The 13,355-nt window shown below is 42.1% G+C and overlaps 1 protein-coding gene across 4 annotated transcripts in view; it reads left to right on the top strand.

Moving 5' to 3' along the window:
• The window catches only part of PLCE1 (phospholipase C epsilon 1), a 327,344-nt gene that overhangs the window by 272,927 nt on the left and 41,062 nt on the right, over nucleotides 1-13,355 (top strand). For all 4 annotated transcript variants that reach the window (XM_047702042.1, XM_047702044.1, XM_047702043.1 and 1 more), the window contains 3 exons: nucleotides 281-397; nucleotides 2,258-2,416; nucleotides 10,848-10,977. In XM_047702042.1, the coding sequence (XP_047557998.1) occupies nucleotides 281-397; nucleotides 2,258-2,416; nucleotides 10,848-10,977 (406 nt within the window). The remainder of the gene's footprint in view (nucleotides 1-280; nucleotides 398-2,257; nucleotides 2,417-10,847; nucleotides 10,978-13,355) is intronic.

Here is a 13,355-nt window from a genome sequence, read left to right on the forward strand (position 1 = left end):
CTAAAATTTAATCAATACACATACTGATCTGTTAAATTTGGCATGCTAATAGCTCTTCCTTATAAAGTATGTGAACAAAACTCAATATGAGCCGTTTAATGTGTTTATAGAAAACAGCCTATCATCATGCCTAATTTGAAAATATGTTTGAAAAGATAAAAACCATTTTGGCCAGAATCTTCTGCATACAACAATTTAGGTGGTTTCTGTGGCTATAAGTACTTCTTCTGACACCCCGGACAGACATCTGGACTCTAATGGGCTGTTCTGGCTCTCGCAGGAGGTGGTTGAAGCCATTGACCGCAGTGCCTTCATCAACTCTGACCTGCCCATCATCATATCAATTGAGAACCACTGTTCATTGCCTCAGCAACGAAAAATGGCAGAAATTTTCAAGGTACGCTATTAGCTAGCAGTTAGGATGGCATCTTGGCCTTTGTCTTGTCACTGTTGCTTTTATATGGAGCCACCATGGGCTACATCACAGCTGGACCTCAGCCACAAAGTACGTACAGTTAGGGTCCCTCAGACCTAAGAAAAGAGGGTGCCCTGGGAGCTTGGGATCCCTCCTGAATGGTTCACCTTTGCAGCTGAACTGATGAAGCATTGTTCTGTGGTCCCCTGACCATTTCCAGAAAGCCTTAGGAGATAAGGAGAGACCGACTCTCCAATGCTTCTGGTACCACAAATCAGGGATGCTAGGATGGCACCTGTCAGTTGTATGTGGAAAAGATGAAAATACCGCAGGGCAAATAAGTCAAATTTTCTTGTGGCTGACACTACAGATATGGGGATCCAAGTTGGCAAAGAGCTTAGACTAGCCAGAATAGCTGCTATGTTACACCTGGCCCTTCCTTACACAGGTGAGCTATAACGCAGACAGATTCAGGGTCAAATATTCCATTATATTTCTCCCTTCCTCCACTGACTGACACACTTATGGAAATATGGCTCTCAGTGGGAGGCAAGGGCTTGGCCAAAGGAAAATGTCCCCAAATACTTATGCAAACAAAACTAATCAGCCTTTCATATTGCCTTTCTTTTGCCATCATTTAGAATAATGGTCTCAACTTTTTTAATTGTGTGCTCCATCAGTAAAAGACTGTAGTATGTATTCCTATTGGATGTTTATTGTCTTACTCATACATTATACACATATCCTACTTATTAATGTATTTTATACATTAATTAAAACATGCAAAAATAGACTGTGAAAGGGAATAACATAGAAAGGGTGAAATAATAATTCTTATACTATTATTTATTAAAGGTACAAAATCCCTTTTTGCTTAACAATGTGTTATTTATTATCTAAGTTTTTAGTGAGAGTAATGTGATTGAATATGTTCATTATTCTTGATATTTTTTAAATTTCTTTTTTTTATGTTCAGTTAGCTAATGTGTAGTACTTGATTAGTTGTTGACGTAGTGTTGAACAATCCATTAGTTGGGCTGAAATTTTTATGATTAGCCACTTGTATGTCTGGCTTTAGGTTTAGTTTATTATTTCAGTATTTGATGAATAGCTATAGTTGCTGATAAAGACACTTTACAGAGAAACTATGTGGATAGAAAGAGGGTGTCGTTAGCTGCTCTTGCCAAATCATGGTACTCATTTCTCAATTCCATTAATGAGGCAAAGGTACGTTAAACACTATTAAGCTTCCTTTTTTGTTTTCTTTTTTTAATTAAAAAATAACTAAAGATAGAAATTGCCATATTTTCTACCCTCCCCCCAGTGGATCATTTTGTGCTTATTCCCACCACCTACCTCCTTGAGAGACACACATTCCTCTTTGGAGGCCAGTGCTCACAAAATCTTTGTGAAAAGGGTATGTGCAGTTCTTTATACTAAATGGTGGCAGATTCTCCCCATTACCTTCATTCTTTGTCGTCACTCTCTAGCTACGTGTACGTTTCTATCCTTTTGACTTCTTACCCACATCTGGAATGGATCATATTCTACAAACCACAGCCTCTGAGTCTCCTTTTCTTTCATCTGTCAGACCCTAGAACATTGTCCTAAACAGTTAGAGCTGGCCCCACCTGAAGAATGCCCTAGACCTCTCCTCCTGACCTTCGAACCACCTCCCTTCCTTCCCGTAAGACAGTGTGGGCGGGGAGGAGGGACACCGCTTCTTTCCTACTTTCTCTTCCTAGGGTTTGTAGAGCCATTCAACTGAGCTGAAATATCTAGCGAAATAATTCAAGCACAGGTAAAAGGCACTGATGACGTGTTTTCCTTTATTCTTTGTAGACTGTGTTTGGAGAAAAACTGGTGGCTAAATTCCTGTTTGAGAGCGATTTCTCAGATGATCCAATGCTTCCCTCACCTGACCAACTTAGGAGGAAAGTGCTTCTTAAAAATAAGAAGCTAAAAGCTCACCAGACACCAGTGGATATCTTAAAGCAAAAGGTATTCTCTTCTCATTATAGAGGCTCTGGGTATGTGGTGTGCCCAGAACTAAGAAATCAGTGATATTCTGACCTTTCAGATGACCTACAGAGTAAACAGTTTTTGACGATTGAGTTTCCTGGGACGATAAATTTGAGTTTTGGCTTTCCCTTTAATAGACTAAGATTGTCCTACCACTCACCTAGAATTTTATTTTATGAAATTAATATCTCATGTATAATGCACCTCATTGTTTAATTTGCTCTGAGAAGGATAATGTGTGACTCTTGTCTCTGGACCTGGACTTCTTGGCTATCAATCCCACATTGGTGGCTGCGGTCCCCTCTAGGTAAAGCTCCCTTCAGAGTGACCTCCCCCCACACACCATAGGGAGAGCCTCTATAGAGAGAGCACTTGGACAAGGAGCTGTAACTCCTGCAGTCAGTAGTGGAACCCTAACACCATCGGCCCTGTGGTGCCAGCATGGAAGTTGATGTTTCACTGTGGCCTGTGGACTCCAGGGCACTCCCCAACCTGCCTCACCCACAGAGAGCTACTCCCCAAGTATCCCAAACCTGCTTGTGTAGAGAGCCTTCGGCCCAAGGATCCACAAAAAAGTTTAGGTCCAGAGCCGCTGAGTTCATATTCCAGGCTGCACGTATCCCAGAGAATGACAGCTGCCAAAATTCTTTGTCTTATTTAGGGCTTTGTCTTTTTCAAAACTTAACAACAGCCGGGGGTTGCCACACAAAGCTCAGTAGAGTGGTGCTGTTCCAGCATCAGGGACAGTTCAGAGCTCAACCTAGGTCATCGTCAATGGCTCTTAATTTCTGTCTGTGCCATCACCTCCAAGCCTCTAGCCCCTACTCTGGTCCTGCTTCAGTGGGCTCCAGGGAACAGAGAAGTCAGCCAAAGGATTCTATGAGCCCAACAAATTTGGAACCTTTGTCCAAAGTTATCAATAAAAAATCTCAAATGTAGCTGAGTCAAGGGCCCAGCTTGACGTAGTTGAGTAGTCATTTTGGAGAAATCATCAAATCTTCTAAAAGCCCTGATTTGTGGAACTCAGAGGTAAGGGCCTGAGTTTAAAGTCGAGTGATATATAACATGATACTGGAGAAAGAGCATTAGGTGCTGAGCTGAAATGCCAGTTTCTAGTATCTGGCTCTGTCAAACCAGCCATGTGACCATGGGCCAGTCAGCCTTTCTAGGCTTCGTTTCTTCATCTGTAAAATGGGAATGTTAAGGTAACTAGCTTCACAGGACCTCTCTGACACTAAAATCTCATAAAAGCTTCCCAAAGTGAATCAAGGGACCCCTGTCAGAACTGCAGACCACTCTGTAAACATTTCATTGTCCCATTTCTCAGGCTCTATTTCCAGTATTTCTTGCCATTCAGAATAGTACTGCTTCCCTGAGGGGTCCTTAAAGAATCTTGTCATCTGCTGCGTAAGTACCAGGGAATTCCCAGGTTGTCAAGGTCACCTGCAGTGGGACTGCAGGCTGCCAAAGTCCAGGCTGAGTTAGAGATTTACCTGATATCAACTAAAGATTCAGGTGATGTCCGATGCCCTCAGGGTGGGGGAGGAAGGTGAGATCAGAGGCTCCATCATCTTTAGACTTACCTTTCTGAGCAGAAAAATAGATATTTACAGAAAGGACCCCAAACCAGTCCAGCCAAGAGATCCCTACTGATCAGGTTTGCCACAAATAGAGTGGCTCAGGATTACCACAGATGCTGTACAAGTATGGTCATTAAACTTTTTTTGCTCAAATATCTCAAAGAATTTTTGAAAAACTGTATTTTTCACACATTTTCCCCTCTTACACATTTTTTGATTGACATTAAAAATTTTATCACAAGTCTAAGTAGTTACAAGAGATATATTTTCAAACATGTTATGGATAAATATAGATAACATAAGTTATATACCAATATAATGCACAAAACAATCCTCATTGTCAAAGATATCAGCCCAGTCAGCCCGATTTAGTTTGGTCAGAAAAAATCTGACTTTATTTTTTTTTAATTCAAATAAATATTGTGTTATCGTCCCTGTGATAACCATCTCACTTTTGTTTTTTGGGTTTTTTTTTTTCTTAAGATTTTATTTATTTGAGACAGAGTGAGAGCAAGAGAGTGAGAGAGCATGAGGAAGGGCAGAGGAGAAGCAGTCTATCTACTAAGCAGGGAGCCCAACATGGGGCTCCATCTCAATACTCTGGGATCATGACCTGAGCCAAAGGCCGACGCTTAATCAACTAAGTCCCCAGCCTCCCCAACCATCTCACTTTTGAATATTAATTCTAAGATGGGTGGATGGGTAGATGAAAGGAAGGAAAGGGAGGGAAGATAGAGACAGAGATAGGGATGGATGGATGGATGGATGGATGGATGGATGGATGGATGGATAGATGGAGAGGAAGGCAGGCAGACGGATAAAGGCATGGATCTTTCAATGTGCTTGTTGTCTAGATGAAATAAGATGCTGCCCCCCACCGCCCCCGCCTTAGTTTTTCAAGACTCTCAAGAGCTCTGTGTTCTCAAATGATCCTTTGCTACTTTGGGTGGTTTTCACCTCATCTCATGTATCACAGATTTTTCCCCATTTGGTAAGTGAAAGTTACACTTTTCTTAAACAAGAGAAGAGTATGACAAGAGTGAGGGAAGGGAGAACCAGCCAACCATACGCTTGCTCACAGATAGTCCTATTTTTTAAAGAGTACACATAGAGGTTGAAAATCTTGAATCTAGAAATTGATTCCTTTAAAAATATATGAAGCTGCACATCCCTAGAAGTTGTATGTACCCCGGGGGTCCACAGTTTGAATCACACACAGCTCTTGGCCCAGAGTTGCAAAACCAGCTGCTTTCAGGGGTCAGGCAGAAACATAAAGATGAGGGGCCAGCTGGCTGGCTGACGGTCGGAAGCGGTCATCACGGGAGTGAAGCACATTTGCCCTCATAAATGAACGGCTCTAATTACATTCTTTCTAAAACACTGCCCCAGCCACACCAGTCTGGTCTGGAGGGGAAGTCAGCCCTGAGGGCCACAAGTTAGAGCCCTCAGCTAGGTTTACCTGTGTCCAGATCTGGACTCTCAAAGCTGTTCCAAAAGCCCAACATTTGTTTGGGTTCCAGAGACCACAAGATCTATGCTGATGGGCTTTTGTTAAGAAGTCGTGTAACTAAAGTATTAGCATGTGTACCCTAATGCCTGGCCCACTGCAGCGGCTGCATCAGTAACGGACTGCCCAGAACAGGGTGCTTTTTCTCCTACAACACTGTCCCTCATGCTGTTTTCTTTACTCACCAACCACTGCCCGCTCCTGACTGCCAAGCAGACCCAGCTGCCCTGCACGTACCTCTGTGGTCTTCTAGATGTGGTGGAATGTTGTAGCTGTTGCCTTTCCTGTTCTTTGCAGACATCTGCAGTTACTGATGCAGCCTCCAATTCACAAATGAATACATTGTGCTATTTGAGAAGTCTTCCTTATGTTGAGCCCAAATCCTGCTCTCTGTTGCTCCTACTCTTTGGCATTCCTTTTTCCCTCTGCAGCTGCACAGACCAGTTCCATATCAGAGAGCTAGCATGTGCCTCCCACCAGCTTTTCTCTCTTCCACAAACTAAACAGTCTTGTTGTGTCAACTGTTTCTCACAGGATATGGCTGCTTAGACTCTTTGCTTTCTATTAAGAATGTTTGGGATATTCTTGAATTTGTGGATATTCAGGAATATCTTCTCCATCTTAAGATGTGATTTCCAGAACAAGTCAATACTCCAGTTAGGCTCTGACAGCACGAGGAGGAGAGTGAAGCCATCGCCTTTCTTAACTTGGACTTATACCGCAGTTAAGGCAGCTTAGGACTGTCCTGGCTTTTAAAATTTTTCAGTGCACACTGGGCTCCTGCGATGTTTGTGCAAAACAAAAAGAGTTCAGTTATTTTCACATGGACTGTTCTTTGGCTAGTCTCCCCATGTCTTCAGGGTTATGGTTGATTTTCATCTTTCACAGGCAGGAGCCTCACATTTATCTCAGTTACATTGGCTCTTCTTGGTTTCGGTATGTCATCGCAGCCTAAAGTGTTCTTTGTGAATTTTGACTTCTGATCTTCAATGCATTTATTAGCAGTTTTTTCAAACTGTGCCTTCATCCTTAAAGCTGCCCTTGAGTCAGGTGAACAGGCAGAGAGCCCAGCCTGTGGTCCTTCTTACAGATCCTTCCTGGAGTTTTTGTGATCATCCCTCCTGCCTAGTGCTCACCTCTCCTGCAGCCCACATTTCTCCAGAATCTGCCTTAGCTTCTTTATTTATAGTAGAAAACCAAGGCCCAACCATTTGTGTGACTTTCTCAAAGCCACCGAGCTCAGAGTAGCAGAGCTAGGATTCAGATTCATGTCTTCAGAAAAGACCCTTGCAAACATAATGTAGAAGTCAGAATACAGGGCGCCTGGGTGGCTCAGTCGGTTAAGCATCCAATTCTTGGTTTCAGCTCAGGTCATGATCTCAGGGTCCTGAGATCTCAGAATCCTGAGATCATGAGATCATGAGCTCTAGAGAGCTAGATCATGAGATCTAGCCATGCATCGGATTCCATGCTTAGCGTAGGGTCTGCTTGTCTCTCTCCCTCTGCTCCTTTCCCCACTAACACAGAGGCATGCTCTCTCTCTCTCTCTCTCAAATAAATAAAATCTTTTTTTTTTTTTAAGTCAGAATATGGGGCTCCTGGGTGGCTCAGTGGGTTAAAGCCTCTGCCTTCGGCTCAGGTCATGATCCCAGGGTCCTAGGATCGAGCCCCGCATCGGGCTCTCTGCTCAGCAGGGAGCCTGCTTCCACCTCTCTCTCTCTCTCTCTGCCTACTTGTGATCTCTGCCTGTCAAATAAATAATAAATAAAAATCTAAAAAAAAATGCTTTAAAAAAAAGTCAGAATATATTGATAATCACTGGAACACTATTAAAAACATAGATTCTTAGGTCCCAGGTCTTCCCAACTAAATCAGAATTTCCACAAGGAAAACTGGGTAATCTGTTTATTTAAAAATAATTCTTATCAACCTAGAAGTTTTGAAACACTCCTTATCTGTTATTTCCCACAAAGTGAGTTACCTTACCCAAAAAGTCTAAAGAGTTTAGTGTTCTACAGATGTCTTCTTAGTAAACCCATGCTAACTCTTGCTGATCACCTCTTTATTTTCTGTGTTCACACACCAACCAGTTAATAACCAATTCTGAGGTTTCGTCAGCTCTCACCTTGACACTCCCCCCTCTATAATTTCCACAATTAAGCTCTTCTTCCTTTTGTAAAAATGGGACAGTATAATCCCACTTGTAGTTTTTTAAGACTACTTCCAGCTTCCCATGATCTCCCAGGGAGTACCGACAGTGACACCTGCAAGGTCTTTCAGTCGCCTGGCAGGTGGTGAGTCTAGACCTGTTGATCTGAGCTCACATGAGGCTGGATGAGTGAGTGCCCACAGCTCCAGTATGTTCAAAACCAATCCCTGACTTTAATGGGTCATTGCCATACCAGAAACTCACCCTCGGCTAGGGTGGACTGACTCAGAGCCGGAGGGATTTCTGGAGCCTTCCATCTACATCAGACTCATGCTGAGCCTCTTACTGAGTCTCCCTAACTACACCCCATCAGATCTCTAGTTTTCTGACCTTAGTCTCCAGCACTCCAACACGGTAGACTCAAACAATGCGCATTAGATGACAGGGACCCTGAGAGGGGCCAGCGGAATAGAGAAGAGTAAGACATGGCCCCTGTTAGACCCATCTGAGCCGGTCCCCTCATGTGAACTCTAGCTCCAACCCCTTGACCTATGTTTGAATTGCTTTTATTCAAGGGCCAGGGTCTTGTATTTCTGCCTCAGAGTAAGTAGGATATTGCAAAGAATAAGGATGTCAGCTCCTGGTTATCCTTTTGGCCATCTCTCCATATTTCTGTGCTGGTAAAAGTGTTTGGGAGTTTAAGGGACCTTGGCACACTGTTTTCTGATATTGCCAATCCCCAGATCTTTGCATCTTTGCAGCGGATCTACTTGGCTCTTTGCATCATCATTCCCAGCCCTTGGTTCTACCTTGAACGCTGGCTGCAGCAAGTCCCTTCTCTTACCTGTGACAAATAGACTTGCTTCTGTGGCTCCCTTGTGCCTAGAGCAGATTTCTCAACATTTCAAAGAACACTAATCCTATGAGAGACACTGAGAAAAGGTGGCGGGATTGGGGGTGGGGTGGAATCCTTGGTTAAAAAGCCTGGGAAATGCTGTAGTGGAGAGCTTTGAAGAATCACAGTGTCCTTTAGCATATGAAATAAAGGCTTTGTGAAACCCAGTAGCAGGACTGTTCCAGTTTGTTTAAGCACCGTTCCCAACCTTCCACTGTGTCTTGTGGTAACTGTAATACAGCTCAGTTTTCCACCTACCAGCTATCAACACCCATGGAGCTTGTATTCCATAAAACCCACTTTGAGAAATCCCAGCCTAGACAGTGTTCCATTGTCTCCAGTGGACAGTATTGTAAAATATTTTATCTAGATATAGACACAGCCTAAATATGTATACATTTCTATTATGAAAGTAATATAACCACATCTCAGAAAATTTAGGAAAGAGAGCATCATTTTATTTTTAAACATCCATAATTCCAATGCCAAATACAACCTGTATTACTGGGGTTCTTAACTTTGCTAATATATCTACAGACAGAATTCAAGGGTCTATGAGTATAGATGGAAAAAAAGTTACATCTCCGTTTTCACTAACCTCTAGCTAAAATTTAGCATTTCCTCTGGTAATAAATGTAGGGAACAAACCACAGTAACCCTGGCAGTACTTGGGTCTTCATCAGCAGTAGAAATTACAGTTTTTTCTTTTTTTTTTTTTTTTTTTTTAGATTTTATTTGACAGAGAGAGATCACAAGTAGGCAGAGAGGCAGGCAGAGAGAGAGGGGGAAGCAGGCTCCCTGCCGAGCAGAAAGCCCAATGAGGGGCTGGATCCCAAGATCCTGAGATCATGACCCGAGCTGAAGGCAGAGGCTTAACCCACTGAGCCACCCAAGGTGCCCCTATAGTTTTTTCTATTACATCACAGTTGTCGCTAATATCTCCAAGAATTACCTATGCTTATCACTACTTCAAAAATGTTATTTGACTTACCCTTATACATTTTTGTCTGTGTTAATAAAGAAATACATATTCTTATAACACCATAATTTTTTAAATATTTGATGACTGTATTCAGCATTTTTTTAATAATCTTTTGTATTTTGTTTTATGCACTTAAAATGACAGGGCGCCTGGGTGGCCCAGTTGGTTTAACATCCAGCTCTTGATCTCAGCTCAGATCTTGATCTCAGGGTCATGGGTTCAAGCCCCACATTGGGATCCATGTTGGGTGAGGAGCTTAGTTAAAAATATAAAATTAAATTAAATTAAAATAACATTCTGAGAAGGAATCCTGCCTCACCAGACTGCTTAAGGGCTTTGTGCACAACAACAGTTCAATAATCCCTGCTGTATTATGCATGTCATTGTATACCATTATAATCATTGTAGATAGACACAGAGCAAATGCTATAGAATTGTATATATATTTACATAGATATACTATATTCGTATATATTCACATGTATAATTATACACACACAATTCTGTATCCTTTGTTCAGTAAATATATATCAATTATTTTTCCAAGTCTCATTTTTTTCAAGCAGATACACCATAGTTTACTGACCCCATTCTTCTCTTGTTGGATTTTAGCTCTGTTTCTTGTTTTTAATTCATGCAAGTAACTTTTCCTATATTTCTGCTTATTTCCTGTGCTGAGTTCCCAGACCTATATTAACCTTGCGTCCTATGATATCACCTCACAGTAATTCTAGTCTAAGGTAAAGGCACATGATCTCCCTCAAAGCACACATCAAGTTTCCAGAAGTTTCTAAAGCTAGTTTGTTAATCTGATTGATGGTTCAGATAAAGTCTTTTGAAAAACTTTATTTAAACAACTCTTCATTCAGTCTCATTGTCCATAGGGGCTCTAACCTTTTACGCTAAGTCAAAGGCCTTTAGATAAACAGTTTCTAAACAGAGACTTACTTTTCCACAGTAATGGGCTGATTCACTTCATCATTGGGGAGTGATGGTGGTTCTCCCAAGCACCAGCCTTTGTCCTGGAGAGCTTGGCCCAGGGAACCCAGGTGCCTGAGAACAACACAGAGATTCTGTGATTGTCGTTAAAAGCTCCTGGATTTCTCTTATAGGATGTCAACATTTCCCCAAGTAGAGAGACTGAACTTTAGGTGAATCTAGATTTTTGGGTTTTGTCTCAAATGAATCAAAATAGGGTAAGCCACTTTTTATGACTGTGGCAAGCATTAGGTGGTGACCTTGAAAGCTACAGATGAACTTGAGTAGCTTAGCATCATTAATTACTCATATCTTACAGGCTCATCAGTTAGCATCCATGCAAGCTCAGGCTTATAATGGGGGGAATGCCAACCCCCCACCTGCTAATAACGAGGAAGAGGAGGATGAAGAGGATGAATATGATTATGACTATGAATCTCTGTCTGATGGTAAGAGAAATACAACCCCAGGCTGTGTATGGGGAAGTGACGGGATGATGTTCTGTTGTAGTTTTTTTGTGTCCTTTTTCCTCCCCCCCAAAAATGAGTCTGACACTCCACAGGCCAACAGAGCAGATTGCTGTAATCACTGTCCGAGAGTGCCTGAATCCCACTGCTTAGTGAGGACAAGCAAGGATGGGGATTCTGTTAGCCGCTACAGCCAACATTCAAGGAAAGAAGAGGAGGGTGTGGGAAGCAGCACAGGAGTCATTCCTGACTGGGTTTCTGGAGGAAAAGGGGGAATTGCAGCAGAGACCCCATTCTCACCCTTCAGTTTCTGCAGTAGCTTATGTTCTCGCAGGAATGGTGGCTGCTGGCTAGTTGCACTCCTCATCACCTGCAGGGGGCAGCACCACGGTTCTGTGCTCTCTGCTCCTCTCTCTCATGGTCTTCACTCCTGTTCTGTAAAGTGTATAGAAAAAACAAACAAAAAACAGCATTTCACTTTCTCCTCTCCCTGGTTCTCGCATCACTAAACCAACAAGATATTTCCATCTGGTTTCACCAAACAGACAAAATATGGCTGATGGCTAGTGGCACAATACAAATATCACATGAATGAAGTTACCTACAGATTACAGGTGAAGAGTTCCTCTTCCATGAGAATTAGATTTCACGTGTGTCTCATTGTACTAAATTGGTTATAGATTGCAAAATGTTTTCTAGGTACCATTGCTGATGGTAAACAGTTTCATTTCAGCAACTTTTGAAAAACAATGTAATGAAAAATGGCCAGAGTTTCTATTTATATAAATAACATTGCATGTGTAGAATAAATTACATCTGTCAGATCATTATTTTGCTAATATGTAGATATGCCCAGACCAGCAATCATTTACCATTGGCATTAAGACAGCCATGCTACCCTCCTCCAAATACCTGCTTCTCATGCTCCAGGACGGCCTGCCCCCTAGTTCTGTCGGGTTCTTTGACATTCCATCAGGGCCAGGAGGTACAGCCCAGTCTCCTTTTGCCTCCCAGATATGATCCTAGTCTATGTCCATTTAATGTTTGTCCTCAGTAATAGCTGGTTGCTTCATACTATCCACTAAAAGCCCAATTTACTTGACCTGAAATCCCATCAGATAATGTGAGGGACGCATACTCTAATGGGAAGGTAAAAAGAGGGGGAGAAATGAAAAGGAATCAAGATAATTTATTGAATCCTATTCCTAAAAAGTTATAGGAATATAAATATTCTTACATTAACTTATTCTTCCCCGTGGAACTCTATTATAATTATGGTGATATTGTCCCAGAAGAACAAATTTATTCAAATAAGAAACAAAAACCACATACGCTTCAGAAATCAACCAATCCAGATGTCATTTGCCCCTGTGAGAAGTTAGTTCCTTGGAAGTTATATTCACTCTCTATAATAAATTACTCCTATGTTTTTTCTGTACTTTTGAGAACAGAAAGAAGGGATTTTCTTAATTATTAGTATTAATATTATATGAAAGTTTTTGATATGCAAATAACAAAATGATCAGGTATTTATTTATTTCAGTTAGGAGAGTAAAATTTAAGCCATACCCCACTGAATACCTAAGATAGTTGCATGTTTGCTTAAAGCCTGACTGCACTGGTATGGGGGACACATGGAAGTGGGGCCTCACTAAGTCCTGCTTCAATAAACTATGAGATGCTGGGTCAATGTCCTATCTCCACTCTAGGCCTCATGACCTTCAGCTGTGTAATGAAAAGCTTCTGTTTGGTGTTGTCTGATGTTCTCCCTTCTTCTAGCACTAACACCTAAGGTCTATGACAGCTGAAGGCCACTGCCTGCCACCACATGGATATTTCCCACTTCATTGACAGATTCCTCTGCCTGGCTGATTCCCAAGCAGGCTTTGTGGCTTTCCCATGTCTAGTGTAAGCTGGTCGTGTTGAGGCTTCCTTGTGCTTCTGCTAAATGTCCTGTCAGTCTTTCAATCTTGGTTGTGGTTTGTGTACTGCCTCACTCACCTCTGGGCATTTCCTCTACCAGCTTCACATCCTCTAGCTAAGATGAGATGGGAATGGACACCTGCCTGCTATGGATAGAACCATTTGGAGCTTCCTAGGGGGACCTCAGGTTTCTCAGCTTCTTGTAATGATGGGTCGCTCTGAGAAGGAAATGGAGAAATTGTGACCACTCCTCTCAGAGAAAGAAACGTGCTCTCAAAATTCTGCATACAGTTGCAGGAGTGTGACTGGCCTTCTGAGGCCCTCGCAGACATCCCAAAGGAAGAGCTCATCTGTAGAATCTGGGTGGCCTAGTTTATCTCTGGAACAGCTCTGGTCCAAGGTGTTCATGTCTATAAAATGAGAGAATTAGTCTAAAA

This window comes from Lutra lutra, chromosome 14, assembly GCF_902655055.1.
Source record: "Lutra lutra chromosome 14, mLutLut1.2, whole genome shotgun sequence".
In the NCBI taxonomy this organism is placed as follows: domain Eukaryota; kingdom Metazoa; phylum Chordata; class Mammalia; order Carnivora; family Mustelidae; genus Lutra; species Lutra lutra.